Below are 15,770 nucleotides of genomic sequence, written 5' to 3'. Positions count from 1 at the left end.
ATATAAACATTGTCTAAGAACATTGCGGAGATGAACAAAGATAAACGGCTTATTGACAAACAGTGGCTGCCTGCGTGAGTAGCACTTAGCACACATATGAACAGTTAACGACTCACAACGACGAACACGGGACAGGACTACAACACACAATATATACCCAACACATGACAACACGTGTGAACATGTACACAAACAACCACACCCACAGGAAGTACATATATGGACGTGGACTACGTATACACAGGCCCCAAGTGAGGGGTCCGGTGCTGTAACGTGACATCTACAAGTAAAAGAATGGAATTGAAAAACAGCTATAAAAATATACATATGCAAAGTATTATTCACTGGTTGCATAAAGGGACACTTGAACTGTGAATACAACTGATCTATACTTAAAATTATTATTATATATTATACATATATACTATGATAAAGACCTATAAAATGGTGGGAAAAGAAAAACATATCTGGTGAACATTAGCAGTTAAAAAAAAAAGGTCAGACTCTGAACATTAGAATTTCACAATTCTTGTAAAAGTTAGTATTGTTTTAAAAAATGCACCTCCATATGTCATATATATACAGTTTGAAGAAATGATCAAATAAAACAACCACGCTTACTTTACCTTTTGTGAACTGAAACTGCAACGAGCCGTAATAACTCTAAGACTCTAATAACTCTAATAACGTAAGACTTCTATTGTGAAATGCAGCCGCGCGCGTCTAGACCACGCGAGACTTCAGAACTCCACGCGAGACTACAGAACTACTGCGCGAAGAGGTCGAGAGGAACTTTGCTAACGAAAGAAGCACAGGAACTATAACCGATGTCAATCCCAGCGGGGTCAGCTAGTTTTACGCCTGGCAAATAATTTAGTTTGGACGAGAGATGTTTGTGGGTGTGCGCGAGCAGGGAGGAGAGGTTGGTGGAGAAACTCGTGGAGAACCAGGCGAGATCTGCGTTCGCTGCAGGACCAAACTGAGTTCCTGCTCTCCCCCTAAACTCCTTCCGTGTCTGCACGCTGTGTGCACCGCCTGCCTTACAAACAACCATGTCGGCGACGCCACAGGTAACAAACATGGTCGTGTGAACAAGTGTTTTTTTTAAAGGCACAACTTTCCAGCTCCAGTATGTCCGCCAGAACAGGCGCTGGTCCCAGTTTAGGAGAGTTCACGTCTCCTGTGGTCCCAGTTTAGGAGATCTCACGTCTCCTGTGGTCCCAGTTTAGGAGAGCTCACGTCTCCTGTGGTCCCAGTTTAAGAGATCTCACGTCTCCTGTGGTCCCAGTTTAGGAGATCTCACGTCTCCTGTGGTCCCAGTTTAAGAGATCTCACGTCTCCTGTGGTCCCAGTTTAGGAGATCTCACGTCTCCTGTGGTCCCAGTTTAGGAGCGCTCACGTCTCCTGTGGTCCCAGTTTAAGAGATCTCACGTCTCCTGTGGTCCCAGTTTAAGAGGTCTCACGTCTCCTGTGGTCCCAGTTTAGGAGGTCTCACGTCTCCTGTGGTCCCAGTTTAGGAGGTCTCACGTCTCCTGTGGTCCCAGTTTAGGAGGTCTCACGTCTCCTGTGGTCCCAGTTTAGGAGATCTCACGTCTCCTGTGGTCCCAGTTTAAGAGATCTCACGTCTCCTGTGGTCCCAGTTTAGGAGAGCTCACGTCTCCTGTGGTCCCAGTTTAGGAGAGCTCACGTCTCCTGTGGTCCCAGTTTAGGAGGTCTCACGTCTCCTGTGGTCCCAGTTTAAGAGATCTCACGTCTCCTGTGGTCCCAGTTTAAGAGATCTCACGTCTCCTGTGGTCGCACTAACACTGTCCCTTAACATGGATCAGTCCCATATGAGAGCTCGAGTTAAATAAATCAGGCATTACCTTTTCACATCCACGTTTGAGAAGAAAACCTTACTCGGTGTAGTGGAGCGCACTTAAAGAAGGTTCAGTGTTAAATTTAGGCCAAGATACTCAGATTTAACATTTATATACAAGCATGATCCAGTCACGCCTGTTTAGTGATACCAAATATGAAATCATTCAGATCTGTTTTCTTTCTCAGTCGTGTGCATGGTAGAAAGTTCTAGACAGTTTGTAATAGTTAGATGGAATTTTCTAGGCACAATGTCTTTAAGATAATTAAATGAACTTGAAGGCAAGATGATATCTAACTAATAGAGCAAAAACCAGTGGGTCAGTATGTTATTTATGTATATAGGTGTTTTTTTTCTTGGACTATAGAATGCCCTGTGTGTGGACTGGCGTTCAACCTGTCAGAAGTTACAGATTGCTTCATGTTTATGGACTCTGCTCCCAAGGTAAAACCACTGACCCTGTTGGAGGATCCCGAAACTTTTTGAGCTGGAGACAGTTACTTTTTAACAGGAAATATGTAGTGTAGTTCTAATATATATGTGTGTGTGTGTGTGTGTGTGTGTGTGTGTGTGTGTGTAGTGTGGAGGGTGTGACGAGTCCGTGCTAAGCGGCTGGTGTACGCAGTGTGAGGAGGCTCTGTGCTCAGAGTGTGTCTCAGCCCATCAGCGAGTGAAGGTGACCCGCGATCATACCGTCACCCCCATGAATGCGTCTTCAGGTCAGTGCTGGGGGACACAGACATGCGGTGTGATGTCTGGCTGAGTCTCTGCTGCAGACAGGTCTACGTGTCCTCTGCTATGGCGCTGACACGGCCGTGTGTAGGAGTCTCTGCTGAATGCTTCTATTGCCCTGAGATGTTCTCCAACACAGAACCAAACGTTTTTGCAAGATCTTATACCTGATGTTTAAAAAAGTGTCCAGATGTCCTAGTAATTATGGTGTTCATGATGATGATCATTTATTTTAGTGGTAGTATTGTGATCACGAACAGCTTGTTTATCACTGGATGCTCATAAGAGTTGGCAGCGTGAATATAAGTCAGATTAATTTCCCCCTAGTAATGTTTGGCTGTGGATTCTACTCCATTGAAGGCAAAACAAACGCTTCACAGCTCAGTAAATGCAATAGAAGAGAGATGTGACTTGGAATCACTGTGCTGAGCTCATAGGGTGACTCGTCAGTTCCTGGGGGGTATTAGTGGTACATCTCGTGTTGTCAGAGCTGCTGAATTTGTGGTGAAAGATTAGAGTAATAGTGTCAAGACACAAACGCATCTAGAACTAACGGTTTTGTTAGGTGGTGAGACACCATGAAATTGAAGTAACTTTATGTGAAGTCAGAGCTGCTGTGGGTCATAGTTCATCCTGTGAGACTCGGAATGAGCTGGTGTGTGTGCTTGGGCCCGTGAGCAGAGGCAGGAGACCTTAAACACACGTCTCATCTTCAGGTTCAGCAGCTACGCTGCGCTGTTCTTCACACAGGCAGGAGTGGCTCAAGTTCTTCTGCAACACCTGTAATGAGCTCACCTGCAGAGACTGTCAGCTCCTTCTGCACAGAGGACACAGGTACACCACACACACACACACACACACACACACTCTCACCAAGGGTTTAGTTCATACGTAGGTGAATGATGTACGTTAAACTGGGCCAGAAAGGCCTCCGTGTTGTCAGAGAGGGTGAACTTATGTTTGTGCCACTAAGAGATAAAAATGTAAACCTGTAGCCTCACTTCAGTTATGCAAAAATACGCAAGAAAAACCATCTCATGAGATGAAACATAACAGCCAAATGAATGCTTGAGTGAGGAGCTTTAAACTGTTAAAAACATGTCCAGCATAAATATTAACGATGAACTTCCTTAATTACAAATAAGAGGCTGCATTGTTTATACATTATTTACACACGAATTAAATCATCATGATCATAATTATTAATGCAGAACTGTACCTGAAAATGATGAGACTGTCCTGTGCGACGGTTCAGTGTAACTAGCGTGAGTTACGAAGCTCATTCTTAGTCACGTTTGTGCCCCTGCAGGTGTTTGAGTCATCATCACTGCACCTGTGGCTCCTGTGCCTTTAAATAAACAATCATTAGCATGAAATATATAGCAGACAAATACAAGAGGGCATTGTGAAAGTGTCTGTGGTTCACACACACAAACACACGAGAGAGCGGCAGAGCGGACAGGCATTCAGGGTCAGAGGTCACTGCTGTGCAATAATGTAAAATGTGCTGAAGATAAAATATTTAAAAAAGCAAGACCTTTCAAAAGGGTCTGAGGTTTATGTAGTCAAGACCTTTCAAAAGGGTCTGAGGTTTATGGAGTCAAGACCTTTCAAAAGGGTCTGAGGTTTATGTAGTCAAGACCTTTCAAAAGGGTCTGAGGTTTATGGAGTCAAATCACTGTCAGACATTCAGTTGTGAGGAGCGTAACGATCATTGCACAAATCATGCCATATCAGCAGTTCTCAGATCAGATATAAATGGCCCTGTGCTGCACGTGCTGTGGTCGCCTCTCGGTTCAGGCTGATGTTGTGATGTTTCCTGTCAGTTTCCTGATGTTGGAGGAAGCGGTGGTGTCCCTGAAGGAGCAGCTTCGGCACACGCTACACCGCGTCCGCGCACAGAGGAGCAGCGTGAAGGAAAACCTGCTGACCATGGACGGGAGGTGACCGACCCCACCGCAGAGCCCCTGACCCCACGGACCTGTGCACACAGTAGTCTCACCACAACGGTCCATTACTGGTGTCCTAAAACACTGATTGCTTCACAAAACCATCACATAGGACATACGTGCTACGTACTGCACAAACGGAACGTGAAATCTTTTATATCTAGGGTCAAAGATTTGCACACAACTGTAATGTCCTTCCTTGGGCAATGCTAGGGTTCTGTTGCTAAGTCTTTAGTTAGTAACACGGTTCCTGTTAGAGTCCATTGAATGGTCTTCAGTATCAGGGGGGTTGTTTCCTTTAAATGTACCACCTCGGGTATATTTACTACATATTCAAGATACTTGATACTTGTTATAACGTTATCAAACACGGCAAGGATCAACAAAATACAACAACATCAGGCTATAAGCTAAGACGTGTTTAGAATATATAAAGGCAACAGGTTAAACAATACAGTTAACAAAACTACAATTATTTTTGTAGCTTTGTGCAGAATTTTGATGTAGTATTTTGATAAATGTCAGTGACTGTGGGAGGGAGTGTGAACTACAGCGGAGTGTGTGAGGGAGTGTGAACCACAGCCCGAGTGTGTGAGGGAGTGTGAACTACAGCCCGAGTGTGTGAGGGAGTGTGAACTACAGCCCGAGTGTGTGAGGGAGTGTGAACTACAGCGGAGTGTGTGAGGGAGTGTGAACTACAGCGGAGTGTGTGAGGGAGTGTGAACCACAGCCCGAGTGTGTGAGGGAGTGTGAACCACAGCCCGAGTGTGTGAGGGAGTGTGAACTACAGCCCGAGTGTGTGAGGGAGTGTGAACTACAGCGGAGTGTGTGAGGGAGTGTGAACTACAGCCCGAGTGTGTGAGGGAGTGTGAACCACAGCCCGAGTGTGTGAGGGAGTGTGAACTACAGCCCGAGTGTGTGAGGGAGTGTGAACTACAGCCCGAGTGTGTGAGGGAGTGTGAACCACAGCCCGAGTGTGTGAGGGAGTGTGAACCACAGCCCGAGTGTGTGAGGGAGTGTGAACTACAGCCCGAGTGTGTGAGGGAGTGTGAACTACAGCCCGAGTGTGTGAGGGAGTGTGAACCACAGCCCGAGTGTGTGAGGGAGTGTGAACCACAGCCCGAGTGTGTGAGGGAGTGTGAACCACAGCCCGAGTGTGTGAGGGAGTGTAGGTCATGGGGATGGCTCCGTGGCTGAAGGTTTCAGCACACTTGGCATACTAGAAACATTCAGATGGTAGAGAAAAACCTTTGAAGTTTTAGAAGTTTCAAGGACATTTCCTGCGCCAGTCTGGGAAATGTCTTAAGATGTCAGTTATGGTGTATATGGATATGTTATATATGGATATAATGCATTTTGGTGGATGTGTGATGTATTATGGTATATTAGGGATTGACTTGGGGTTTGTAATCTGTACCAGGTATTTTGTTTTGCTATTGAATCAAGCTCAAATTCATTATTTTTATATCATTATGTAGCATCCTCATTTTTTGATAATTAGGTGGTGGAATTCATGTATCACCTTTAAATTAACCTGACCCTAACCCTGAGGTAAATGAAGAAAAATGGTATATGAATATGTAATAAATTACTGCAGCAATGTAACCAGCAGCATCCTTACATACAACATCATCTTCTACATTATTTTATTGCACAGAATGTGTGGGTTATGTGCTCCTGAGTGCCCTGTGTTTCCCTGATGAGTAACTGGCATTTCTTGTGTGGTAGGTTACAGGACATCAAGGTGTTGAAACTCGCCTCAAAGAAGAAGCTGACGGAGTTGGTGCGCCACATGTACCTGTGTTTGGTGTTCAGGGGCAGAGAGCTGTTTAGGCAGGTGGAGGTAATCAAACTTTTTCTGAACTAAATCAGTGCTGTGATTATCATATTCTTTTGCTCTTTTCACTACAAACTGAACTTAGCACAACTTTGTACACAAAGTTCAAATTGCTAGTTCCCCCCCCCCAACTGCGGCCAATTACCAGTTCAGGACGATAGTGTTAAAGTAATTGAGGTTATGGTGTTGCAGTAGTTGTGGTTATGGTGTTGCAGTAGTTGTGGTTATGGTGTTGCAGTAGTTGTGGTTATGGTGTTCAGTATAGTGATCCATCTCTTAAACTGCCCAGGACTGAGCATTTTAGACCAGTGTGTGTGCATGACATGGAATCAAGTGTCTACAGTCCTGGAGCAGACTGCTAACGCTCTGCTAGTGTGCACCATTAGAAGCGCACTGACCTAGATCAATGTTCAGGGGCAGAGGGATTTATTTTTAGTGTAGGGAGGTTAAAGTTGGCGTGCCATGATCACAAAACTGATCTCAAAATATCTTCATACAGTAATGTAGCCTTTTCCATAGATTTCACTTTTCTTGCCAGTACAAATTGTGAATATGCATATTCACTTTAGGGTTTTTTAATCTAATGTAGAATATTTATTTTATTTATATTATTTTAGCATTTTTATGACATGCAAAAAATGTGTTAGGCTAAATAATGACCATGCTTGAAATATGTTACGGTGAAATAAAGTGAACGTATTTGGGCATCTGCTGTTTATTGTTGCCATGGAGGCAATCCCCAGCCTCGTCTTGAGATCGCGGTGCGCAATTTCAAAATAAGAGTGGAAATCATAAAAAAAAAATAGCGGGCCGCTATTCGAGTATGGGGGCTCTAGATTGTTCTAGAAGTAGGTCATTCAAGAGTTCTCCTAAAGACCCCAGATCCTACATGCTTGTCTCTACCGTGCCAATTGGCTGTAAGCTCTGTGTGAAGAGGAGCCCGATCATAGCCTTCAGGAGGGTTGGATTTGTAGACAGTGGTCACCTAAACCTCCATGACGTTTGTTTGCCTGAAGGCCCTATATGACGAGGAAGAGAAGAGTCTCCTCGAGAGAAAGAGCAGTCTGAAGCAGCTGGGGGAGAGACAGGAGTACATCACCGCGTTTATCCAGAAGGTTCTGAGGACAGACAGCCAGCACGTCCTGCAGCACAAAAAACTAGTACGTTCAGTTTTTATTCCTTTTTAATCTGTGTGAACTACCATTCAATTTGGATGTAATAAAGTGCAGTTGTGGTGTGTTTTGTGTTTTGAATGACACTAAAACAACTTTAATTCCCTGTCAGATTGAGAAACAGGTAGAGGGGCTTTTGTCTCAGAAGACATGTCTGAGTGAATCCATGATTCGGCCTACGCTACTGTTAAGCCATGAATTCTGCAACATCATCAAAACGTTTGGTTAGTGGACGTTTGGTTCAGTATTTTACATTTACAATTATGGGGTACAAATACGGGTACAGGGGGTCCTACAACATTGATCCGTTCCTACATCGCGTCGTAAACCTATTTTCGGTGTAAGTTGGAACATACGTACAGTACATAAATAACATACGAGAGAGAGAGAATGACGTAGCAGCAAGCTAAAATGGCGTACAATGCAATTGGGGTGACGCCGGCCGCCTTGGTCCCGAGCCACGTATTCTTATACCGCGCACACCAAACACAAAGTTCGCATTAAGTCGAAACAAGGCTTCATATAGTAAATGGGAGATGTGTCGTAACCACGAAACATCGTAACTCGGGACTGACGTAACCCGAGGACCTCCTGTATAGGTTTTCAAGCTCTACTTGAGATATGGTGTCACTTGGCCTATACAACCCACAGTAGTTATGTAGTAATCTTCAGTGCTGCATCGTTGAAAATAAGCGCGAGTTTATTACCATTATTTTATTCTAACAACAAACACACATTGAGTTTTTGTCATTACTTTTTTTTTACCCAGGTTCAATTAAGGTTCAAAGAGTTCCTCTTGAAACCAGAAGAAAATCCAGGAGCAGCAGTAATCCTACAGAAGACCCCAGAGAAGCAGACAGTGGCCCTTCAGGAGCTGCACACACTCCGTCCACCAGCACAGAGATGGACGTTGATCTACCCTGCTTCATCGAGCACGTGTCTGCCCCGCCCAATCCAGTGTCTGCCCCGCCCAATCCAGTGTCTGCCCCGCCCAATCCAGTGTCTGCCCCGCCCAATCCAGTGTCTGCCCCACCCAATCCAGTGTCTGCCCCACCCAATCCTGTGCCACTCCCACAAATGTCTTCGTCTCTGCTGTTGATGTCAGCCCACAGCCACCCGGACGCTCCTGGTGTGGGCCAGGGCCAGACCGGCGGGTTCTCCGTTCCTGCCGGCTTCTCCGTTCCTGCCGGCTTCTCCCATGTCCTCCACCCTCAGGGCACCATCACACAGTTCCCTGCAGCTGGAGCGATCTCCACCCTGCCTCCCGCTGCCTTTTCGATCCCTGCCTCCTCTCAGTGGCCACAGCCTGTTCAGAGCCATTTTCCTAATATCCTCCGCCGCGTGCCTTCGTCTTCCTCGCGTCCGGTTACGCTGGACACGCCCCCGCCTCAGGCCACTTTAGCTCCGCCTCCATACGCCAGCGGAGGCCTCGCCACTGTGTCCATCGCCCTCCATCGTCCCACAGCTCCGCCCTCCGTCTGCAACCGCACCGTCTCCTCCACCTTCTGCTCCAAGAGCGCGTCCTCGTCCCAGCACCTCCCCGTCAACCCCACCAGGTCTCACTCCGCTCCGTCTGCCGGTCCGTCTCCTGCTGCTCTCACCGGCCAGGATTTGTCTGGTCTTAAGCCCTCTACTCTCAAACTCTTATCTGACCACTGGCAGACCAGTGGTCACCCGAGTCAGCTGGCCCCTGTTCAGGCTTTTCTCCCTCCGTGCTCCCAGTCGAGCGGCCTCCACCCTGGGGTTCCCGGCGGTGAACCTCTCCCTCTCACCCAGGCTTCCTCCAACACTCTGCCTGTTGCCTTGCGCCCTGTGGACGCGGTCGTAGCTAAAGCCCACCCCCTCCTGTTCAACCTTCTCAAAGACCCAGACAGCTCCAGTTCTCGCAAGTCTAAAGGATCTTGGAAATTCCACTATTACACTCCTGTTCCCACTGTGAATCAGGCCATCGGAGTCCCCTGTGCTACTCTGGTCAGAGCGCCGTCTTCTGGCCCGGCCGTAGGTCCTGCTTCTACCCCCGGTGCTGTAGGTGGTCTCCCACACGTCAGCGAGGTCGTGACATGGCAGGCTGCGTCCAGCAGGGCACCTGGCTCTGCTCTGCCTGTGGAGACACGGCTCATTCATGTACCAGTCACCAATAATAGTGAACCAACTCCGCCTGTGTCCATCATGTTCACGGGTAATGCTACTCAAACACTCAATGGTAACCAAACCAGTAACCAAAGCCAAAGTGAGCACGTTGCCCAGATGACTAAAATGGCGAAGTGCGAGGTGGCGGTGAAGGCACCAGCTGATTCGTTGGGTGAAGGATCAGTTAATGTGGAGGGCAGGGCTTCACCTCGTGATGATGACCCGGACGGTAACCTGCCCACTTCCACTGTGCCTGAGACGGATCCCGACACAGCCCCGCCCTCCTCCCAACAAGGCCCCGCCTCCCCCTTGCCAGATATTCCTGTCATCGCCACAGTGCAGGACTGCCCTTCTAACCTGAGCGCTCTCTCTCCCTCCAAAGTGCAAGTCAAAAGTGAACTGATCCCCACAGCCACAGAAAACACCTCCATATTAAATCCAAAGAGCTTTGACATCCCAGTGTCCCTCCAGCAGATATTAGAGCTGCTGGCCTCTCCTACCAGTCAGGTGGACAGAGACTCCCCTGCTGACGCTGACCCCAGATCTGAGACGGCGTTGTCATCTCCATGCAGGATGCAGGTTGGAAAATTGTTCAGGTTTTATGCTGAGTTTACAACACTGCGTCATTTTCATTATAGCAGATTGTTTAGACCAGGGGTGTCCAAACTACGGGCCTCGGGTCAACTGCTGCCCAATCTCCAGTTGTCATTGGCCCGCAGCAAATTCTGAAAATACAATTGAATATGTCCTGCACAAGAAACTTGAGCTCAACTCTGTTGCACTTCTCAGTTTCAACACTAGATGGAGCCAGTCATGGAACCGGTGCTTCTCCACTAAACTAAATTAAGCTAAGAAAAAAATATATATCGCGAGTCACCAGAAATTGCAGCACCGAAAAAACTCAAACACGGTGGAAAATAAATCAACGGAAAGTGTATCTGTTTAATTTGCAATGAAGCTGTCTCTGTGATGAGAGTATAAATGTTCGTCGGCATTATGAGACCAAACATCAGTTCTACACATCGTACACCAGTCCCGAACGAACACAGAAACTCTAGCAAATGGCAGCTAGCCTGCAAGCTCAAACGTTTTTTTTACGTACTAACAAAATACAGGAAAACGCCACAACAGCAAGCTATGAAGTCGCTAAACTTGTAGCCCAGCACGGCAAAGCGTTCTTAGACGGTGATTTGATAAAGTAGTCACAGCTCACAGTCACAGAGTCACAGCTCATCAAAGTCACAGAAATAATGTGCCCGGAAAAAGTGCAAGATTTCAGAACGTGAGATTTGCAGCATTTTGTATTTCACCAGAAGGGGGAAGTATAAACTATACTATAATATACTATACTATAGCGGCAGATGGCAGTGTATACTATACCCCCCCTCCTCACGAATGCCAGACTGAATGTTTGGATGTCCCTCCCCAGAATGCCAGGCTGCCTGTTTGGCCCCCACACATGTTCACCTCACCAAATCTAGCCCTCACTGCAAAACGTTTGGACACCCCTGGTTTAGACTCATCTGGACTTTTGATTGGTCATTTAACTCTGTGAGGTCACCGTTTGCATGTTCCTAGCAGGATCAAGAGGAGGAGGAAGAGGAGGAGGAGGTAGAGGAGGACGAGACTGATATTAGTGATTCTGAACCACTGGACGAGGCTTATGAACCCATCAGATCTGAGGGTGAGACTCACGTTTTTTCACTCATTTCAAACCTTTTTAAAACCACACTTGCGTTTATTCATAATTTCTCCTCCTCTTTCAGGGACCTCTAAACGAACAGCGGACACCAATAAGTACGTTTGCATATGGTTTATGAAGTACGACGAACATCTCACTACCACGATGTGTGAACATCTGATTGTTTCCGTCCTTCTGCAGGTCTCTGCGTGTGTCGTTGCCACGGTTACCCATCTCTCTTCCTCACTCAGGATCTCCTCTCCCTCAGTTTCACGTTGTTGCCGATGGCCACACGGCTGAAATTCTGCTCCAGGAGCTCCAGGATGGCCAGGTGTGTGCTGAGCTTTACTTCCACACACTGGTCTCCCCAGGCTGCTGCCACACCTCCTCCGTGAGGACTCGTGTTACCCCTCCAGTGTCGCTGGAGTTTGGGAATCAGGCCGGCATCATTCGGAGTTTGATGGTGGTGACAGTGAAGGGCAGTACAGACTGCAGTTCGTCCAACACTTCCACAAACGTTGGCCACTGTCGTGTGGTCCGTCGTCTGAGCTTGGCTTACCTCTCCTCCTATTGTTCCAGCCAACCCAGAGAAGTTTCAGGATCCCTGCACCACCCGAGGCCGTCTCACTGTTGCCGTCCCCGAGCCCACAGTGCCCCCTGCAGGACGAGGCGCTGGAGTGCGCCGTCTGTCTGTCTGCAGGAACCTTGCTGCTGTGTGCAGAATGTGGAAGAAGTTTTCATCCCGAATGCCATGTGCCGCCAGTCTTCAAACCCTCGTAAGCCAGTTGCTCCTCTATATTGTGTTGAGTTAAAGCAAACATCTCAGGAGGTCTGGAAACATCTTGGGTGAATTCTTGGGTCATTCTTAATGTTTGTCATTGACATAGAGCTCAGGAAATGCTTGAAGACACAAGACAGGTGTTTGTTTCTACTTTCTAGCATTCTGTCATCTGAATGTGACGTATTGAAAGGGACATTATTTGTAGTTAGACATCAACTTCTGAGAAAATTCTGTGTCATGGGCTTATAACAGTTTAAGAACAGAAGTTTAATTTTTAAAGTCCTCTTAGAGGGGTAATTCAGCTTGTGTGTGTGTGTGTGTGTGTGTGTGTGTGTGTGTGTGTGTCCTACAGTGAGGATTGGATGTGTTCTCTGTGTCACAATGTGTTTGACACAGACCCATACAGCCACAGCAGGTTAAAGGAGCCCTACCTCAGTATCCAGGACCAAAGAGTAAGTTTTGTGCCCCGCCCTCACCCAACTCCTCCCACACGGGGACACACTCACCTAGAGCCACGCCCACAGACGGCTACGCGGTCAGACATTCAGACCGTGGTCATTTTACAAGTGCTGAAGACAAGGATCGAAGCTAAATGCATCTGGATTTCAAAAGTCCTAGCTTGACAAGGCCAACAAGATGAGTGAATGCTTAATTCAGTGTAGACGTATGGAGTGCAGTGTATCCACATCAGTAGCAGCAGCAGGGACATTTAGCAGGACAGCTAAAGTCAGTGTGTATTTGTGTGTGTTTATAAGTTTGTTTTGTAAGTGTGGGCTTTGTAAGTATGTATTCTGATTAGGGGTGGGCATAGATTAATTTTTTTAATCTAGATTAATCTCACTGAAATCTTGAAATTAATCTAGATTAAAATGGCTCATTCAGAATATGCATGTCTTTGAGATAGGGTTTCTTAATACATGGTACTTCAGACTGGTAGAACTCCTACAATAAACTAATTTCGCTTTGCATAAGCTGCAAACAACTTTAGTCTTGTCAATGTCTCCATTAGGAAGCTTCTTAAAAATTTATTTTCCATGAAGCAAACCTGGCAGCTTCGTGGCTGCATCCATGTAAACACACGAACGATTTGTAATTCACAGGTTTGAAAACTCGTTCTCGCCCCTACTGTCCAATTTGGTTAGGAATACAGCCGAGCTAAACTATCAAGGTGAAAGTCATCATAGTTTGCTTACCCATTTTGACCCAGTTCCCAACCCAACTTTAAGAATAGATTAATGGCAATATTTTTATATCGCCCGATAAGAGTATCACATTATCGAACTCCGATAATGGCCCACCACTAATTCTGATACTCCTAATGTTTGTAATAATGTTAATTTGGTGTTCAGGCACCAGTTTGGTATGAAATCTCTACAGTTACTTCACAATATACTATCAGGTCATGCCAGCCCCCCCCCCCCCCCCCCCCCCACCTCATGTTGTCCTGCCTACAGACCTGCCTACAGACCCGCCTACAGGATCCACTCACTGTTTGTCTTCTAATACACCTACAACCTATATATGATTCACACAGACGTACCTGCTGCACACCCTGCAGGATCCACACGAGCCACACACACCTGTACGAAACACACCACACACTCCACACACTGCTCAAGTGTACGCTGGCCCCCAGGATAAAGCTCAGTTCCTCTGAACACACCGTCGTGTTTTCTGAAGGGCCTTGGTCAGTTCAGAAGTCTTGTGTTTGGTTGTGTGTGTTTAACAGAGGTGTGAACAGCTCTTGCTCACTCTGATGTGTGAAGAACATGGCTACCTCCTCTACAGGAAGACCAAGGTACGCATTCACCTGCTGTCACAGGTGTCAGGCTGTGGTGGGATAGTGTGTGTTAACTTCACACTGTTGCTTCACCTGTGTGTGTGTGTGTGTGTGTGTGTGTGTGAAGCAGAGTCAGAGATGTGTGGGCTTTGAGTTTATTGTCAGGCGGCTTCTGGGGAAACGCAACCCGCCATATCGCTCAGCAGCTGAACTGGTCTCAGATCTATGGGCGCTTTTTCACATCTTATTTACAAGCTCCAAGGTAACAGATTTCAATTATAGGTTTAGGAAATGAAAAATGACCAAGAACACGTACAGAGTTGTGATGCTAAAAAGCACGTTGAATCAACCTCTGACGGCAGCTCTTCACAAGTAACAGGTGTTACAATCCAAATGTTTGTCTGTGTGTCTGTACAGAAGAGGGACTTGGTTTTCAAACTTCAGAGATCGTTTCAGGAGCGCCTGAATACAACATTTGGGGAGAGTCTCCACGCCTCTCTCTTGAAGCCTCTTTCCAGTGAAGACCACAAGGGGGCGCCACGGACCGAGGCCAACAGAAACCATGCCAAAAATACTCTGAAGCGGATGAAAGCTTTTTTTGCTGCAAACTGTAGTGCAAAGAAACCTCGATTTGAGAGTTCAAACCAAGACTAGGCCTGTCTGACTGGGCCAACACTAATGTACTGACCTACAGCTTTATTAGAAACCCTCCACTCACTGGACCCTCCAGGACCGCCGTGCTTGTGTTTTGTCGAGTTAGGTGCTCTAGACCTCACATACACGTATCCTTCTCATCAGTGGTCTATGACCACTGGACCATTTCTGTCTCTGATATTATCTGACTGGAAGACTGTTATTCGTGTGTATTTGTTTGGCAGTTAATGGACTGTAGTCTTAACTGTCCGCCTGCAAGAAATTTTTCATAAGTGAATATTGTCAAAACTGTTTGGTGCATGGAGGCCCACACGCAAAGCAATTTTGTGACAGTCAGATATGTTTTTTTTTTTTTTTGTATTTATTTTCTGTTATTCTTTTTGTGAACATTTCGTTTTTGTTGTATTGCATTGAAAACGTTTTGCATTAAAAGACAATCGAAATTTGTTGTGTTTACATGTTTCCACGCAGCACAATGTATGTGTGTGATATAATGTAAATACCTGCGCACTATTTGGAAAGTGTCTAACTGAATCTGGGGATGTATCATTTACCAAGAACAACGTCATGTGCAGTTTCTCTGGTACTTGCATCAGCAGGTCGTGTTGAATCCCGTTGCCTGGTCCTCTAGTGTACGTACTGAGTGTTTAATGCCAGCTTCTGTCCTATCTTAAATCAGATATGGGATCGTTAACCTATGATAGATGTAAATGATAGATTAAGAATCGCAGTTATATAACTCGGTATCATATGATGAATCATTTCATCTGCATTAGCCATTTTGCCAATGCGCATTAAATACCAACTCGTTGGCAGTTAACAGTATCGGGTCGTTACTGCTTTGCAGCGCACTGGTGTAAAACTGAAGGGTTCAGTTCTGCACGTGCACAGCAGCACACACACACATCTGTACACACTACAGCAGCACACACACACACACATCTGTACACACTACAGCAGCACACACACACACACACATCTGTACACACTACAGCAGCACACACACACACACACATCTGTACACACTACAGCAGCACACACATGCACATCTGTACACACTACAGCAGCACACACGCACATCTGTACACACTACAGCAGCACACACACACATCTGTACACACTACAGCAGCACACACACATCTGTACACACTACAGCAGCACACACACACACACACATCTGTACACACTACAGCAGG

The 15,770-nt window shown here is 46.4% G+C and overlaps 1 protein-coding gene across 3 annotated transcripts; it reads left to right on the top strand.

Moving 5' to 3' along the window:
- The first annotated feature begins 744 nt into the window (after positions 1-744).
- On the top strand, positions 745-15,204 carry trim33l (tripartite motif containing 33, like). Of its 3 annotated transcripts, none has more exons than XM_076986757.1 (17): positions 745-1,070; positions 2,226-2,302; positions 2,439-2,577; positions 3,307-3,424; positions 4,417-4,533; positions 6,268-6,382; positions 7,393-7,536; positions 7,661-7,772; positions 8,318-10,257; positions 11,257-11,362; positions 11,445-11,475; positions 11,561-11,690; positions 11,939-12,135; positions 12,493-12,592; positions 13,870-13,938; positions 14,048-14,182; positions 14,338-15,204. In XM_076986757.1, the coding sequence occupies exons 1-17, from the start codon at positions 890-892 to the stop codon at positions 14,572-14,574; spliced, it is 3,948 nt and encodes a 1,315-aa protein (XP_076842872.1). In that variant the 5' UTR covers positions 745-889; the 3' UTR covers positions 14,575-15,204. The 3 variants fall into 3 exon arrangements, with proteins under 3 accessions (XP_076842872.1, XP_076842875.1, XP_076842874.1); XM_076986760.1 differs by having other exon boundaries at positions 11,260-11,362; positions 14,338-15,203; XM_076986759.1 differs by having other exon boundaries at positions 14,051-14,182; positions 14,338-15,202.
- Positions 15,205-15,770: the final 566 nt, after the last annotated feature.

The sequence above is a fragment of the Brachyhypopomus gauderio genome, unplaced genomic scaffold (genome assembly GCF_052324685.1).
Source record: "Brachyhypopomus gauderio isolate BG-103 unplaced genomic scaffold, BGAUD_0.2 sc49, whole genome shotgun sequence".
NCBI classification, from domain to species: domain Eukaryota; kingdom Metazoa; phylum Chordata; class Actinopteri; order Gymnotiformes; family Hypopomidae; genus Brachyhypopomus; species Brachyhypopomus gauderio.
The sequence above is the reverse complement of the archived record's forward strand: the minus strand, read 5'-3'. Positions and strand labels throughout refer to the sequence as shown.

Bases quoted from the DNA above. Each gene is read 5' to 3' on its own strand.
- trim33l (XM_076986757.1), top strand. From the start codon at position 890: ATGTTTGTGGGTGTGCGCGAGCAGGGAGGAGAGGTTGGTGGAGAAACT. The intron at 10,258-11,256 runs GTTGGAAAATTG...GCATGTTCCTAG, and splicing joins CATCTCCATGCAGGATGCAG to CAGGATCAAGAGGAGGAGGA. The intron at 11,691-11,938 runs GTGTGTGCTGAG...CTATTGTTCCAG, and splicing joins AGGAGCTCCAGGATGGCCAG to CCAACCCAGAGAAGTTTCAG.